This window comes from Garra rufa, chromosome 15, assembly GCF_049309525.1.
Source record: "Garra rufa chromosome 15, GarRuf1.0, whole genome shotgun sequence".
NCBI classification, from domain to species: Eukaryota; Metazoa; Chordata; class Actinopteri; order Cypriniformes; family Cyprinidae; genus Garra; species Garra rufa.
This window is the reverse complement of record NC_133375.1, coordinates 5,701,190-5,714,629: the sequence shown is the minus strand read 5'-3', so window position 1 is coordinate 5,714,629 and position 13,440 is coordinate 5,701,190. Positions and strand designations below refer to the sequence as shown.

The 13,440-nt window shown below is 38.0% G+C and overlaps 2 protein-coding genes across 2 annotated transcripts in view; one reads left to right on the top strand and one right to left on the bottom strand.

Annotated features, from left to right (window-relative positions):
* Positions 1-13,440, bottom strand: part of agtpbp1 (ATP/GTP binding carboxypeptidase 1) — a 75,681-nt gene that overhangs the window by 55,119 nt on the left and 7,122 nt on the right. The window contains exons 2-3 of the mRNA XM_073818864.1: positions 12,193-12,259; positions 11,953-12,074 (exon numbers count right to left, since the gene is read on the bottom strand). Of these exons, the coding sequence (XP_073674965.1) occupies positions 11,953-12,074; positions 12,193-12,224 (154 nt within the window). The 5' untranslated portion in view covers positions 12,225-12,259. The remainder of the gene's footprint in view (positions 1-11,952; positions 12,075-12,192; positions 12,260-13,440) is intronic.
* Positions 1,099-13,440, top strand: part of naa35 (N-alpha-acetyltransferase 35, NatC auxiliary subunit) — a 39,869-nt gene continuing 27,527 nt past the window's right edge. Inside the window, exon 1 of the mRNA XM_073819177.1 lies at positions 1,099-1,237. The gene's annotated coding sequence lies outside the window, so the exon portion shown is untranslated. The remainder of the gene's footprint in view (positions 1,238-13,440) is intronic.

The window sequence follows — 13,440 nt, the reverse complement described above, 5'->3', positions numbered from 1 at the left end:
ACTGATGGATCATCTGGTTTGAAAGAAAGATAGAGCTGTGTGTCATCAGCATAGCAATGGTAGGAGAAGCCATGTGCCTGTATGATGGGGCCCAGAGATGTGGTATATATGGAGAAGAGGAGGGGTCCAAGAACTGATCCCTGAGGAACCCCAGTGACCAGTTGATGAGTTTTGGAAACCTCCCCTCCCCAGGCCACTCTGAAAGACCTGCCAGAGAGATAGGATTTGAACCAGCGAAGTGAAGTCCCTGTGATGCCCAATGATGAGAGGGTAGACAGAAGAATCTGGTGATTTACCGTGTCAAATGCTGCAGATAGGTCCAGCATTTCTGGAGTCATTTTTACCCCCCTCCAAAACTAAGGTGAAAATTGCCATTTTGACCTCCCTCTACAAAATACAGGATTACTTAGTAAATATTCATCCAGGATATTTAATATTTTGGCTTTCGTCACTACACATGTCTATCTTTCCTCAAAGCAGGGGAAGGTTTTGAAATTTGGTTGATTTGACACTGAATGACCCTTTTGTCTTTGGCCCATATTTGCTTTATACATAAGTGTGTGTATATATAGAGAGACACAGAGAGAGAGAGAGAGAGACTTGTCACACACAACATATGACACTAAACCTTTGGCAAAACTGTTGATGCATGTTGACAGGTCCTAAAAATAGAGCTCAAACTACAATAGAAGCATCTGTCAACTCAACACGTCTTTAGTGACAGACTAAACACCATATGGTCACCTTAAAAACAACGTGAGAAACATCACAAAAAACAGAGCAGTCAAGAACAGTTTATCCCTGCGGTGGAGTTTCTAAAAATCAACACCTCGTGAAGAACAAGAAGTTTAGCCAGCATTAAATATCATTGAGTGTGCTTGAGTTAAGCATGCCAGGATCGCTATTAAATAACAGCTGCACGAGAGACACACCTGCTCCAGCTACCATTAACAGCAAATGAACTTGTTATATCCCAGAAAAGATGTTCACGCGCACGCACACACACACACACACACACACACACACACACACACATAAATAAAAAGTGCTGTGCAAATCAGAAACTGGTGACACGGCAGAAGGCTGAAGAGTACACATGTCAGGCTGAGACGGCGCATGCTTTCAATCACTCTCAGCTCTCCAATGGACACGGAGTAACCACAGAGATCAGAAAATACATGAACGCATTTCAAAACGGAGCCAAGAATAGACTCACAAGATCAAACCAAACCAAATGGTAAGAACATGCTGAGAAATTTTTGATCTTTAATTCAATTGCCCCAAGTTCATACATTTATTAACATGAAATATCAGTGCGACCCAAAATACCCTTTGCTTTCTTTATCGGTTTAAAAAACTTACTGAAAAATAAACGTTATTAGTTTTAATTTTGTTGATAACTTAAAAAAAAAAAAAAAAAAAAAAAGAAAAAAAAAAGTAAAAACTACTCAAAAACAACTTTTACTATGCAAGAGATATTTATATTTATTTAAGTAGTAAGACCTTTGTTTGTTTTACTGTTTACTAAAATGTAACTAAAATGGAAAATATGAATCACAATTACTTTGAAATGTAATACATTTATTAATTCAAGTGATTATGGAGATATTTACAAATTAGTTTATTTTAGTGTGAAAGATTTGCTCCAGTTTCATTAATAATAAGTGTGCAGTTTACAACTAAAATTAAAATTAATATGACTTAAGTTTATATTATTTACATACAAATACATATTTTCACAATGTACAATTATGAACTTTATAATACTGTATTTTAATGCCTTATTTTACACATTTAGCACTTTAGAGCTGGAAAATAGAATAGTTTAAATATGATTATGAATAAACAATCAAGCCAATGAGACTAGTCAGTATATAATAAAGCTTTTAACATTTTTTAAAAGTTAAAAGAGATGAAATCTGATTTATCAAGGCTGCTACACGTTTAGTGTGAACCTTTTTTAATAACTAACCATCACGTAACAAAAGCATTGTTTGGAAATTTCACATGAGCAGGTGTTCGAAGCAGCAAAAAAAATGAAAGATGCATTTAGCCGAATCTAAATGCGGAGTAGAGTGCGAGAGTGTCCCGCTCTGATCTTACCAGGGCTGCATGGGGGCCGATACAAACCGCCCGTCTTCCTTCCGGCATGGCTTCTATAGTCCATCTTTATTCTGAACACATATCCAACCCACTATGCCTCTTCTCATAACTTGAACGCACTCCAGTGCTTCATCCATAACACTGAAACTGGTGAAATTCTACACTGGTGTAATCATATTTCACATTGAAGCAGGGCCCTCCCACTGTCCAGGTGCTGTCAGTCAAAACACACACGCTTCAAAGCCCACAACAGATCAATGACAGTCACCAGCAGAGGAGGATATGGCCGAGAATGTGAAGGGGAACTGAAAGGTTAAAGAGAGAGAGAGAGAGAGAGAGAGAGAGAGAGAGAGAGAGAGAGAGAGAGAGAGCGCACAAGCCGTAACTATTGGGAGATGTGGGAACACTTGCTGATGACATTGTGTGGGGGTCACTGTGCAGAGAGTAGAGATATTACGCATATGCGGTGTTTGGTTACGGCCAGTGGGGGTCAGGGGGAACAGCAAATGAATGCTAATGTTCCAGAACTGTCACATTTCACAGCTGACCTCCTCAGCATCTCAGGGCCTGTTTCCACCTGCATTTAAAGGGTTAGTTGAGCCAAAAATGAAAAACAGCTCATTATTTACTCACCCTCCAGGCATCCTAGGTGTATATGACTTCCTTCTTTCAGATGAATCCAATCAGAGTTAGAGAAGTGAGTACACCCCACACATTTCAGCAACCATTGCAGTATATCTTCTTAAGGGACAATAATATAGAAATGAAACTCAGATATATCTTAGAGCAGTCAATGTGAAACTTGTATAGCAATATAGATTTACTGTCCTCTGAAAATGACTCGACATACATCCATTATTGTAAAAATAGCGGGCAACAAAAGTAAGTAAAGTCGTGGCCAAAAGTTTTGAGAATTACATAAATATTGGAATTAGAAAAGTTGCTGCTTAAGTTTTTATAATAGCAATTTGCATATACTCCGTAATGTTATGAAGAGTGATCAGATGAATTGCATAGTCCTTCTTTGCCATGAAAAAAAAAAAAAAAAAAAACTTTCCACTGCATTGTTAAGAAGGCTTCAGGGCATCCAAGAAAGTCCAGTAAGTGCCAGGATCGTCTCCTAAAGAGGATTCAGCTGCGGGATCGGAGTGCCACCAGTGCAGAGCTTGCTCAGGAATGGCAGCAGGCAGGTGTGAGCGCATCTGAACGCACAGTGAGGCCAAGACTTTTGGAAGATGGCCTGGTGTCAAGAAGGGCAGCAAAGAAGCCACTTCTCTCCAAAAAAAAACATCAGGGACAGATTGAGCTTCTGCAAAAAGTATGGCGAATGGACTGCTGAGGACTGGGGCAAAGTCACATTCTCTGATGAAGTCTCTTTCCGATTGTTTGGGGCATCTGAAAAAAGGCTTGTCCGGAGAAGAAAAGGTGAGCGCTACCATCAGTCCTGTGTCATGCCAACAGTAAAGCATCCTGAGACCATTCATGTGTGGGGTTGCTTCTCATCCAAGGGAGTGGGCTCACTCACAATTTTGCCCAAAAACATAGCCATGAATAAAGAATGGTACCTAAACACCCTCCAACAGCAACTTCTTCCAACAATCCAACAACAGTTTGGTGAAGAACAATGCATTTTCCAGCACGATGGAGCACCGTGCCATAAGGCAAAAGTGATAACTAAGTGGCTCGGGGAACAAAACGTTGAAATTTTGGGTCCATGGCCTGGAAACTCCCCAGATCTTAATCCCATTGAGAACTTGTGGTCAATCCTCAAGAGGCGGGTGGACAAACAAAAACCCACTAATTCTGACAAACTCCAAGAAGTGATTATGAAAGAATGGGTTGCTATCAGTCAGGATTTGGCCCAGAAGTTGATTGAGAGCATGCCCAGTCGAATTGCAGAGGTCCTGAAAAAGAAGGGCCAACACTGCAAACACTGACTCTTTGCATAAATGTCATGTAATTGTTGATAAAAGCCTTTGAAACGTATGAAGTGCTTGTAATTCTATTTCAGTTCATCACAGAAACAACTGAAACAAAGATCTAAAAGCAGTTTAGCAGCAAACTTTGTGAAAACTGACCTTATCCAAAGTGTCAATATATTGTGCTAGCACCATTGTTATCTGGCACTGCCTTAATCATCCTGGGCATGGAATTGATCAGAGCTGCACAGGTTGTTGCTGGGATCCTCTTCCACTCCTCACGGAGCTGCTGGATGTTAGACACATGGTGCTTCTCCACCTTACGCTTGAGGATGCCCCACAGGTGCTTAATAGGGTTCAGGTCTGGAGACATACTTGGCCACCCCATCACCTTCACCTTCAGCTTCCTCAGCAAGGCAGTTGTCATCTTGGTGGTGTGTTTGGGGTCGTTATAATGTTGGAAAACTGCCATTCGGTCTAGTTTCTGAAGGGAAGGCATCATGTTCTGCTTCAAAATGTACAGTCCATAATGGAATCCATGTTTCCCTCAATGAATTGCAGCTCCCCAGAACCAGCAGCTCTCATGCAGCCCCAGACCATGATGCTACCACCACCATGCTTGACTGTAGGCAAGACACAATTTTCTTGGTACACCTCACCAGGGCATTGCCACACATGCTGGACACAATCTGAGCCAAACAAGTTTATCTTATAGTCTCATCAGACCACAGGACATGGTTCCAGTAATTCATGCTCTTGGACAGGCTGTCTTCAGCAAACTGTTTGCAGACTTTCTTGTGAGCCAGCTTCAGACAAGGCTTCTTTCTGAGATGACGCTTACGCAAACTGACTTGTTGCAGTGTGCGGCGTATGGTCTGAGCACTGACAAGCTGACCTTCTACTTCTGCAACCTTTAAAGCAATGCTGGCAGCACTCATGCATCTGTTTTTTGAAGCCAGGTTCTGCACCTGACACACAGAACGAAGGCTTAACTTTGTTGATCGACTCTTGCAAGGCCTGTTCCAAATGGGAATCTTGGAAACCTCTGTATGACCCTGACCACTGTAGTGTAACTCAGTTTCAGGGTGTTACTGAACCTCTAATAGTCTTGGCCATCTTTGTGGAGAGCAACAATTCTAGTTCTCAAATCCTCAGAGAGTTCTTTGTCATGAGATGCCATGTTGAACATCCAGTGGTCAATATAAGAGAATTGTACTTAAAGCACCTAATTTTAACTGCTCTAATACAAGATACACAACTTTGTATGGTCCTGTCAAGCAGACAAAAACATAAACATGATGAATAGGACATGTGGGTTTGCATGGTTAAACAACATACTGCTGTTGCTCACTTTTGTTGCCAGCTATTTTTTTCAATAAAATATATCCAAGTTTCATTTATATAGTATTTTCCCTTGAGAAGATATACTGAAATGGTTGCTGAAATGTGAGCGGTGTACTGACTTTTGTGAGATACTGTAAATTAAAAATTATCCTGGCACTTCCAAGCTTTAGAATTGCATGGGTGGGTGCTTCTCTTCATCAATAAAGTGCATCCATCCATAATAAAAATGCCCCTCGGTTCCAGGGGGTGAATAAAGGCCTCCTGTAGCGAATCAATGCATTTTTGTAAGAAAAATATCCATATTTAAAATGTAATGATCACTTAAATCTAGTTTGAGCTAACTGGTTGCACATGGAAGCCCATCCGGGCAGATGACGTAGGACGTTGGCATTGCACATGCGCTGGTGAGTCTCACACAAACCAACGTTTGTTTACAGGAGCAAAGGAAGCAAAGTTCACTTACTTTAGCAAAGTCTCTTCTTGGCTTATATTGAAATCCTCCAACATTTTTCTTTACAAATCCTTGTTTTGTACACCTGATTCATGACCATTGTTTTGTATTGATTTCTCCATGGCGCATTCGCGTTTATTACTTCTGAGTGGCGCGTACGCACATCCAACGTCATACGTCATCCGCCCGAAGCTGCTTCAGATGCCGCAAGCTAGATTAAAGTGGTTATTACTTTTTAAATATGGAGGGCTTCATTTAACACCTGGAGCCATGTGAGGTACTTTTTATTATAGATGGATGCACTTTATTAGACTTGTTTTGGACTGATGAAGAGAAACACCCGCCCATGCATATCTAAAGCTTAGAAATGGCAGGGTAATTTTTAATATAACTCTGATTGGATTTGTCTGAAAGAATTAAGTCTAACAGACCTAGGATGCTTGAAGGGTGAGTAAATAATGGGCTACTTTTCATTTTTTGGGTGAACTAACACTTTAAGATGCTTTTTCACTGATCCGATTAAGTCTTAAATCAATACAACATTTTAATTTAATCATTACATGATGTGCTATAATTAATCATAAATGATCATGTACAGTATATTAATTAGTGCTGGCAATCACACAAAAAAAATGAAATTAATCATGATTAATCCCACCTAAATATACTTTTATATTGCAATAGTTCACATTCAATCTTCAAATTAATGTAGAAGCAACATAAAGACAGTATTTTTTTAACATTTGTTTCATAGCATCTTTTTTTGACTGAGGACAGCATCACTGATGGTAATATTACTGATGTCTCTGTGACAAGCTCGTTCAACATTACAGTATAATTGAGAGCTATCAATTTTAACATGTATTAGCAAAAAAAAAAAAAAAAAAAAAAAAAAACAATCATTACATAAACCCTTTATAAAAAAAAGCCAGCTGTGCCCTTTAGCACAAAGGAAATATAAAGAAAATGAATAAAAGTTATAAAACGTTAAATTCTAAATTAAATATAGATGAATACTTAAAGCTACAATGGTTTTTGATTTCCTTTTCTTTGATTAACAGACATCATAACAGCTGGGTTGTTACATTATTTTGGCTGCTGTTACTTTAAGAGCTCATATCTTACACGCCTCATTTTACCTTTTCTGACTCACTTCAGGTCTTACTCTTAAAGTCTCCACTAATGAGCTGATGAGTTGAATTGGGTGTGTCAGATGAGGGAGAGAGTGCTGGGCTGCCCCAGGACACTTGTAAACCACTGCCCTTCAGAGTTCTTAAATCGGACTCATATATAACAAATACTTACATGCACAGTTTTAAGGAAACTTTAATCATGACTTAACTGACAACATAACTATGACATTGCATGCTTGTAGTTTCACTTGTGTTCGAATACAGCGCACGGCACTGCATTTAAAGGAAAGAAAAGAACGTGACGTGTTGCATTTAACCCATGGGTGGGGGTGGAGGGTGGAAGAGAGAACTGGTTATTCACTCACCCCACTGACAATCCCTGCAGGACCTGAGACTCAAACCCGCAACCTTCAGGTTACAAGTCTGTCTCTCTAACCATAGGCGACAAGTGCATATGCAATTGAAGAGTGTGCGCTATGAGTACAGTATAACGGCTGACAGGACAGGAACATTCACTTTTTACTTATATATTGCCTGACAAAAGGTCATCTGACCGCAGTTTACTGCTGTTCCACTAAACCTGCCTCGTCATCGGTACCTGTCCGCACACGTTTGACTAGGGCCTGACGCTGAAATGAAGTTGGAGGGTGCGTCTAAAAAAAGTCTGCCATCTGATGTGGTTGCAAAAAGACATTCTGTGTTTAAATAAATGCAATTTCTTGTCAAGAGAAAAAGAAGCAGAAATTGTTCAGATTCGTTCAATCTGCTGAGTGTGAAACTGTAAAAACTGAAACCTGGAAAATTCTGTGTTTGGCAGGGAAGTGTTGTCACATTAATAACCAAAAATTCCATGTTTGGCGGTGAAAGAGTTAATGAGTAAATCACTGAGTCATTTACTTATTTGATTTGTTCAATCTGCTGAGTGTAAAACAATATAAACTGAAACCCGGAAAATTCAGTGTTTGGAATGGGAAGCGTTGTCACATTAATAACGGAAAATTGCATGTTTGGCGGTGAATGAGTTAATGAGTAAGTCACTGAGCCATTTACTCATTTGATTTGAAAGAATCAGTGGAAGATAATTTAGATACTTGTCAGTTTGCATATAAGCAAAATCGTGGTGCTGAAGATGCAGTAGTAACGTTGTTACATCTGATCCAGAAACACCTAGACAAGCCTAAAACTATAGCTATATTTCTGGATTTCACTTCTGCATTCAATACAATACAGCCAGAGGTTTTATTGACAAAAATGATTCAAATGAAAGTAAATCCTTTTTTGATTGGTAGGACACAGATAGTTAAAGTTAATCAGATATATTCGAATTCTATAGTTACATATTCAGGAGCGCCTCAGGGGTGCGCGAGTTCACCTTTTCTCTTTACCTTGTACACAGATGACTGTAAATCTGACAGTGCAAATACATATATATTGAAGTTTTCGGATGATACTGTCCTATTGTCTTTATTGGGGATTGAAGATGATTTTGGCATGCATCAGTCGAGTACAGATACAAAGGCTTGAGCCAAGTTTTCATGAGTTGTATAAGAAAAAAATGCTGTCTTTGACACATAAAATTATGTCTGATTGTTCCCATATTCTATGTGAGGAATATCAAATTTTGCCATCAAATAGAAGACTGAGAGTACCATATGCTAGAATGAATAGATTATGGAAATCTTTTGTTCATCAGTCAGTAAAACTAATTAACCAGAACTGGGGGTCAAAGTAGGCAGTAATATTCGGAGAAATGGAGGGTGCTTAAGTATTTGAACAGTAGATGGATTTGACATGTATGTCTGTGAATGTATTGTATATGTAATGTGTATTGTTGTGAATTAATGTTAGACAGTAAACGCAAATAGGATGCAAGACAATTTTTGGAAGAAATTCCAACAATAAAGTGAAATTGATTTGTTCAATCTGCTGAGTGTAAAACAGTAAAAACAGAAACCTGGAAAATTGCATGTTTGGCGGTGAAAGAGTTAATGAGTAAGTCACTAAGTCATTTACTTATTTGATTTGTTCAATCTGCTGAGTGTAAACAAATGTATATACTGAAACCTGGAAAATTCTGTGTTTGGCAGGGAAGCGTTGTCACATTAATAACGGAAAATTGCATGTTTGGCGGTGAAAAAGTTAATGAGTAAGTCACTGAGTCATTTACTTATTTGATTTGTTCAATCTGCTGAGTGTAAACAAATGTATATACTGAAACCTGGAAAATTCTGTGTTTGGCAGGGAAGCGTTGTCACATTAATAACGGAAAATTGCATGTTTGGCGGTGAAAGAGTAAATGAGTAAATCACTAAGTCATTTACTTATTTGATTTGACCAATCTTCTGAGTGTAAAACAATATAAACTGAAACCCGGAAAATTCAGTGTTTGGAAGGGAAGCTTTGTCACATTAATAACGGAAAATTGCATGTTTGGCGGTGAATGAGTTAATGAGTAAGTCACTGAGCCATTTACTTATTTGATTTGTTCAATCTGCTGAGTGTAAAAAAAGTATATACTGAAACCTGGAAAATTCTGTGTTTGGCAGGGAAGCGTTGTCACATTAATAACGGAAAATTGCATGTTTGGCGGTGAAAAAGTTAATGCGTAAGTCACTAAGTCATTTACTTATTTGATTTGTTCAATCTGCTGAGTGTAAACAAAAGTATACTGAAACCTGGAAAATTCTGTGTTTGGCAGGGAAGCGTTGTCACATTAATAACGGAAAATTGCATGTTTGGCAGTGAAAGAGTAAATGAGTAAGTCACTGAGTCATTTACTTATTTGATTTGTTCAATCTGCTGAGTGTAAACAAAAGTATACTGAAACCTGGAAAATTCTGTGTTTGGCAGGGAAGCGTTGTCACATTGATAACGGAAAATTGCATGTTTGGCGGTGAAAAAGTTAATGAGTAAGTCACTGAGTCATTTACTTATTTGATTTGTTCAATCTGCTGAGTGTAAACAAAAGTATATACTGAAACCTGGAAAATTCAGTGTTTGACAGGGAAGCGTTGTCACATTAATAACGGAAAATTGCATGTTTGGCAGTGAAAGAGTAAATGAGTAAGTCACTGAGTCATTTACTTATTTGATTTGTTCAATCTGCTGAGTGTAAACAAAAGTATACTGAAACCTGGAAAATTCTGTGTTTGGCAGGGAAGCGTTGTCACATTAATAACGGAAAATTGCATGTTTGGCGGTGAAAAAGTTAATGAGTAAGTCACTGAGTCATTTACTTATTTGATTTGTTCAATCTGCTGAGTGTAAACAAAAGTATATACTGAAACCTGGAAAATTCTGTGTTTGGCAGGGAAGCGTTGTCACATTAATAACGGAAAATTGCATGTTTGGCGGTGAAAGAGTAAATGAGTAAATCACTAAGTCATTTACTTATTTGATTTGACCAATCTTCTGAGTGTAAAACAATATAAACTGAAACCCGGAAAATTCAGTGTTTGGAAGGGAAGCTTTGTCACATTAATAACGGAAAATTGCATGTTTGGCGGTGAATGAGTTAATGAGTAAGTCACTAAGTCATTTACTTATTTGATTTGTTCAATCTGCTGAGTGTAAAAAAAGTATATACTGAAACCTGGAAAATTCAGTGTTTGACAGGGAAGCGTTGTCACATTAATAACGGAAAATTGCATGTTTGGCAGTGAAAGAGTAAATGAGTAAGTCACTGAGTCATTTACTTATTTGATTTGTTCAATCTGCTGAGTGTAAACAAAAGTATACTGAAACCTGGAAAATTCTGTGTTTGGCAGGGAAGCGTTGTCACATTAATAACGGAAAATTGCATGTTTGGCAGTGAAAGAGTAAATGAGTAAGTCACTGAGTCATTTACTTATTTGATTTGTTCAATCTGCTGAGTGTAAAAAAAGTATATACTGAAACCTGGAAAATTCAGTGTTTGGAAGGGAAGCTTTGTCACATTAATAACGGAAAATTGCATGTTTGGCGGTGAATGAGTTAATGAGTAAGTCACTAAGTCATTTACTTATTTGATTTGTTCAATCTGCTGAGTGTAAAAAAAGTATATACTGAAACCTGGAAAATTCAGTGTTTGACAGGGAAGCGTTGTCACATTAATAACGGAAAATTGCATGTTTGGCGGTGAAAGAGTTAATGAGTAAGTCACTGAGTCATTTACTTATTTGATTTGTTCAATCTGCTGAGTGTAAACAAAAGTATATACTGAAACCTGGAAAATTCTGTGTTTGGCAGGGAAGCGTTGTCACATTAATAACGGAAAATTGCATGTTTGGCGGTGAAAGAGTTAATGAGTAAGTCACTGAGTCATTTACACATTTGATTTGTTCAGTCTGCTAAGTGTAAAACTGATTCATTCTAAACACAGATTCTTTAGAAATGAATGACTCAGATACGCACAATAGTTCTGCTTTGGCTTCATAGGTAATATTTCTGTTGGCAAAATTTAGCAAAAACTGGCTATATTGTGTAATAGTGTAACATGCAGTTTCATTAGTTCAGTCGTGAAACTCTAAATGCCACCGGCTGATATGTCCTTTATTGAATTCTTTTAGCAATCCCATATTGGCCTGAGATTGCTTGCACAATATTTAAATAGTCTGATTCAATATTTGCCGCAAACTGGTCTTGCATCATGCTATCACAATCCCTCCACCTCCCCCAGCACCACATGTCTAGACTAGTTGCGAGATTTATGCACGCATATTAATGCATCAGCTGCATATTTTATATGCTCACAGCAGCATATCTGTGTATATTGGCACTAGCAAGTCCATACTTGCTCTGCAGCAACAAGTGCAGTAGATCTAGTCCACCAAGACCAAATATAGTAACACTGTCATATCCATTAACATGCTAAACTATTCTAAGAGAGGTCATGATTGAAATATTATATATTAATCGCTTTAATGGAACCTCCTGAACAGTACTGCATCCAGTACTGATGTGAAGGTGATGATCGCACTCACTGTATAAATGATGTGTTTGGTGTATGTGTGTGTCAGGTCACCTTGAGTCTGGATGAGGTGAAGGATTTTGCCTGTGATCTGTCGGATGGCTTCATTATCAGACACTCTGGGCTCCTCAATCAGTCTCTCCAGCTGACTCAGCAACATCAGCACCCGAGAAGCACTGGGAATATAGGAAACCATCATAGTCCATCATCAAAGCTATTTAAAAGCATATTAAACAGTAGAGGTCTATAGAAAATAGTAAATGTGTGTGTTTATAAGAAGAGAAAAACACTAACCTTTTTTCCGTCGCCATTTTGGGTTTATTCATGTCTTGTCACATTCAATAAGTCATCAAACTGACTGCTGAGGGGAAGAAAAATGTAGAAATGCATTTAGAAAAATCTAATTTAATTTATAAAGAGTATCAAGTCACACTAATGCATTAAAATCAGACAGAGCTTATACAGCAACAATATGAAAGGCTACTTCACAAAGTCATAAGCATCCTAACTATTCAAAGATGGAAAACAGCAGCAAGAATTTTAATCAATATCTATGACTGTGTCTCAAAACCGATTAAGCAACCTATCTATATAGCTACCTACTTATCAGAGCCTACTTAGCTAACAAACTAGACAATATGGTTGGGGATCAAAACCTACTGAACTTCCTACAGACAGCATTACTCTGCATTACAGCCTTCCTGCCCATATAGACTGCATTTTTGGACATCAAACCTTAGAAAGCTTTAAATATGTGCAACATTTAGGGTATCAAAGACCCTAAAGACATTTAAGGTGATCTACTTGGATCATATTTTGGGGCATCATGGACATTAAAGACTGTATTTTTGGGCATCAAACCGTAGAGAGTGTTCAGTATTATTTAGGATATCAAAGTCTATTTGACATCAGGTTTTGCCTCAAAATCTACTGAACTTCCTACCTAGACAGCATTACCGGGCATTAGGGATGCTCATATTGACCGTTTAACCGTTAACCGACAGTAAGAATTTTAACCGATTATTACTATCAGTTAAACGGTTTAAAAGAGTTTTTTTCTATTATTTTTTATTTTTTTACGTTTGCTGCATGGTGAAAGAAATAATGCTATTTGTAAGTTATCTGTTTACTCACGCGCACGTGTCGACACGTGCAGTGTGGCTGTACAGACATATTTCGCTTCACCTTTACTTAGTTAACAGATGTAGTATATGCAACTCAGTGGCAAGTGGCGTTATTGGGTTATCAGAGAGTGAATCAGTGAGTGAATGTATTCAAATTCTGAATGAATTATAGTCTAGAAAGTGCGCAATAGGCGCTGCCGTTACAATCACTGGAAAGCTATCACTCATCCTAGAGTAGTTCATCGCAATCTCATAAAGTTATTAAAAAGTAATAAAATAACCTTTACACTGCACAATTAATCTCTTATTTATATAATGCCAACACTTTCTTTGTTTTAATAAAAGAGTTTGCGAAAGTTTAGAAATCAGCAAAACTGAAACCGGCACTTTGTATGGTGAGTGGATTGTAACATAGCCT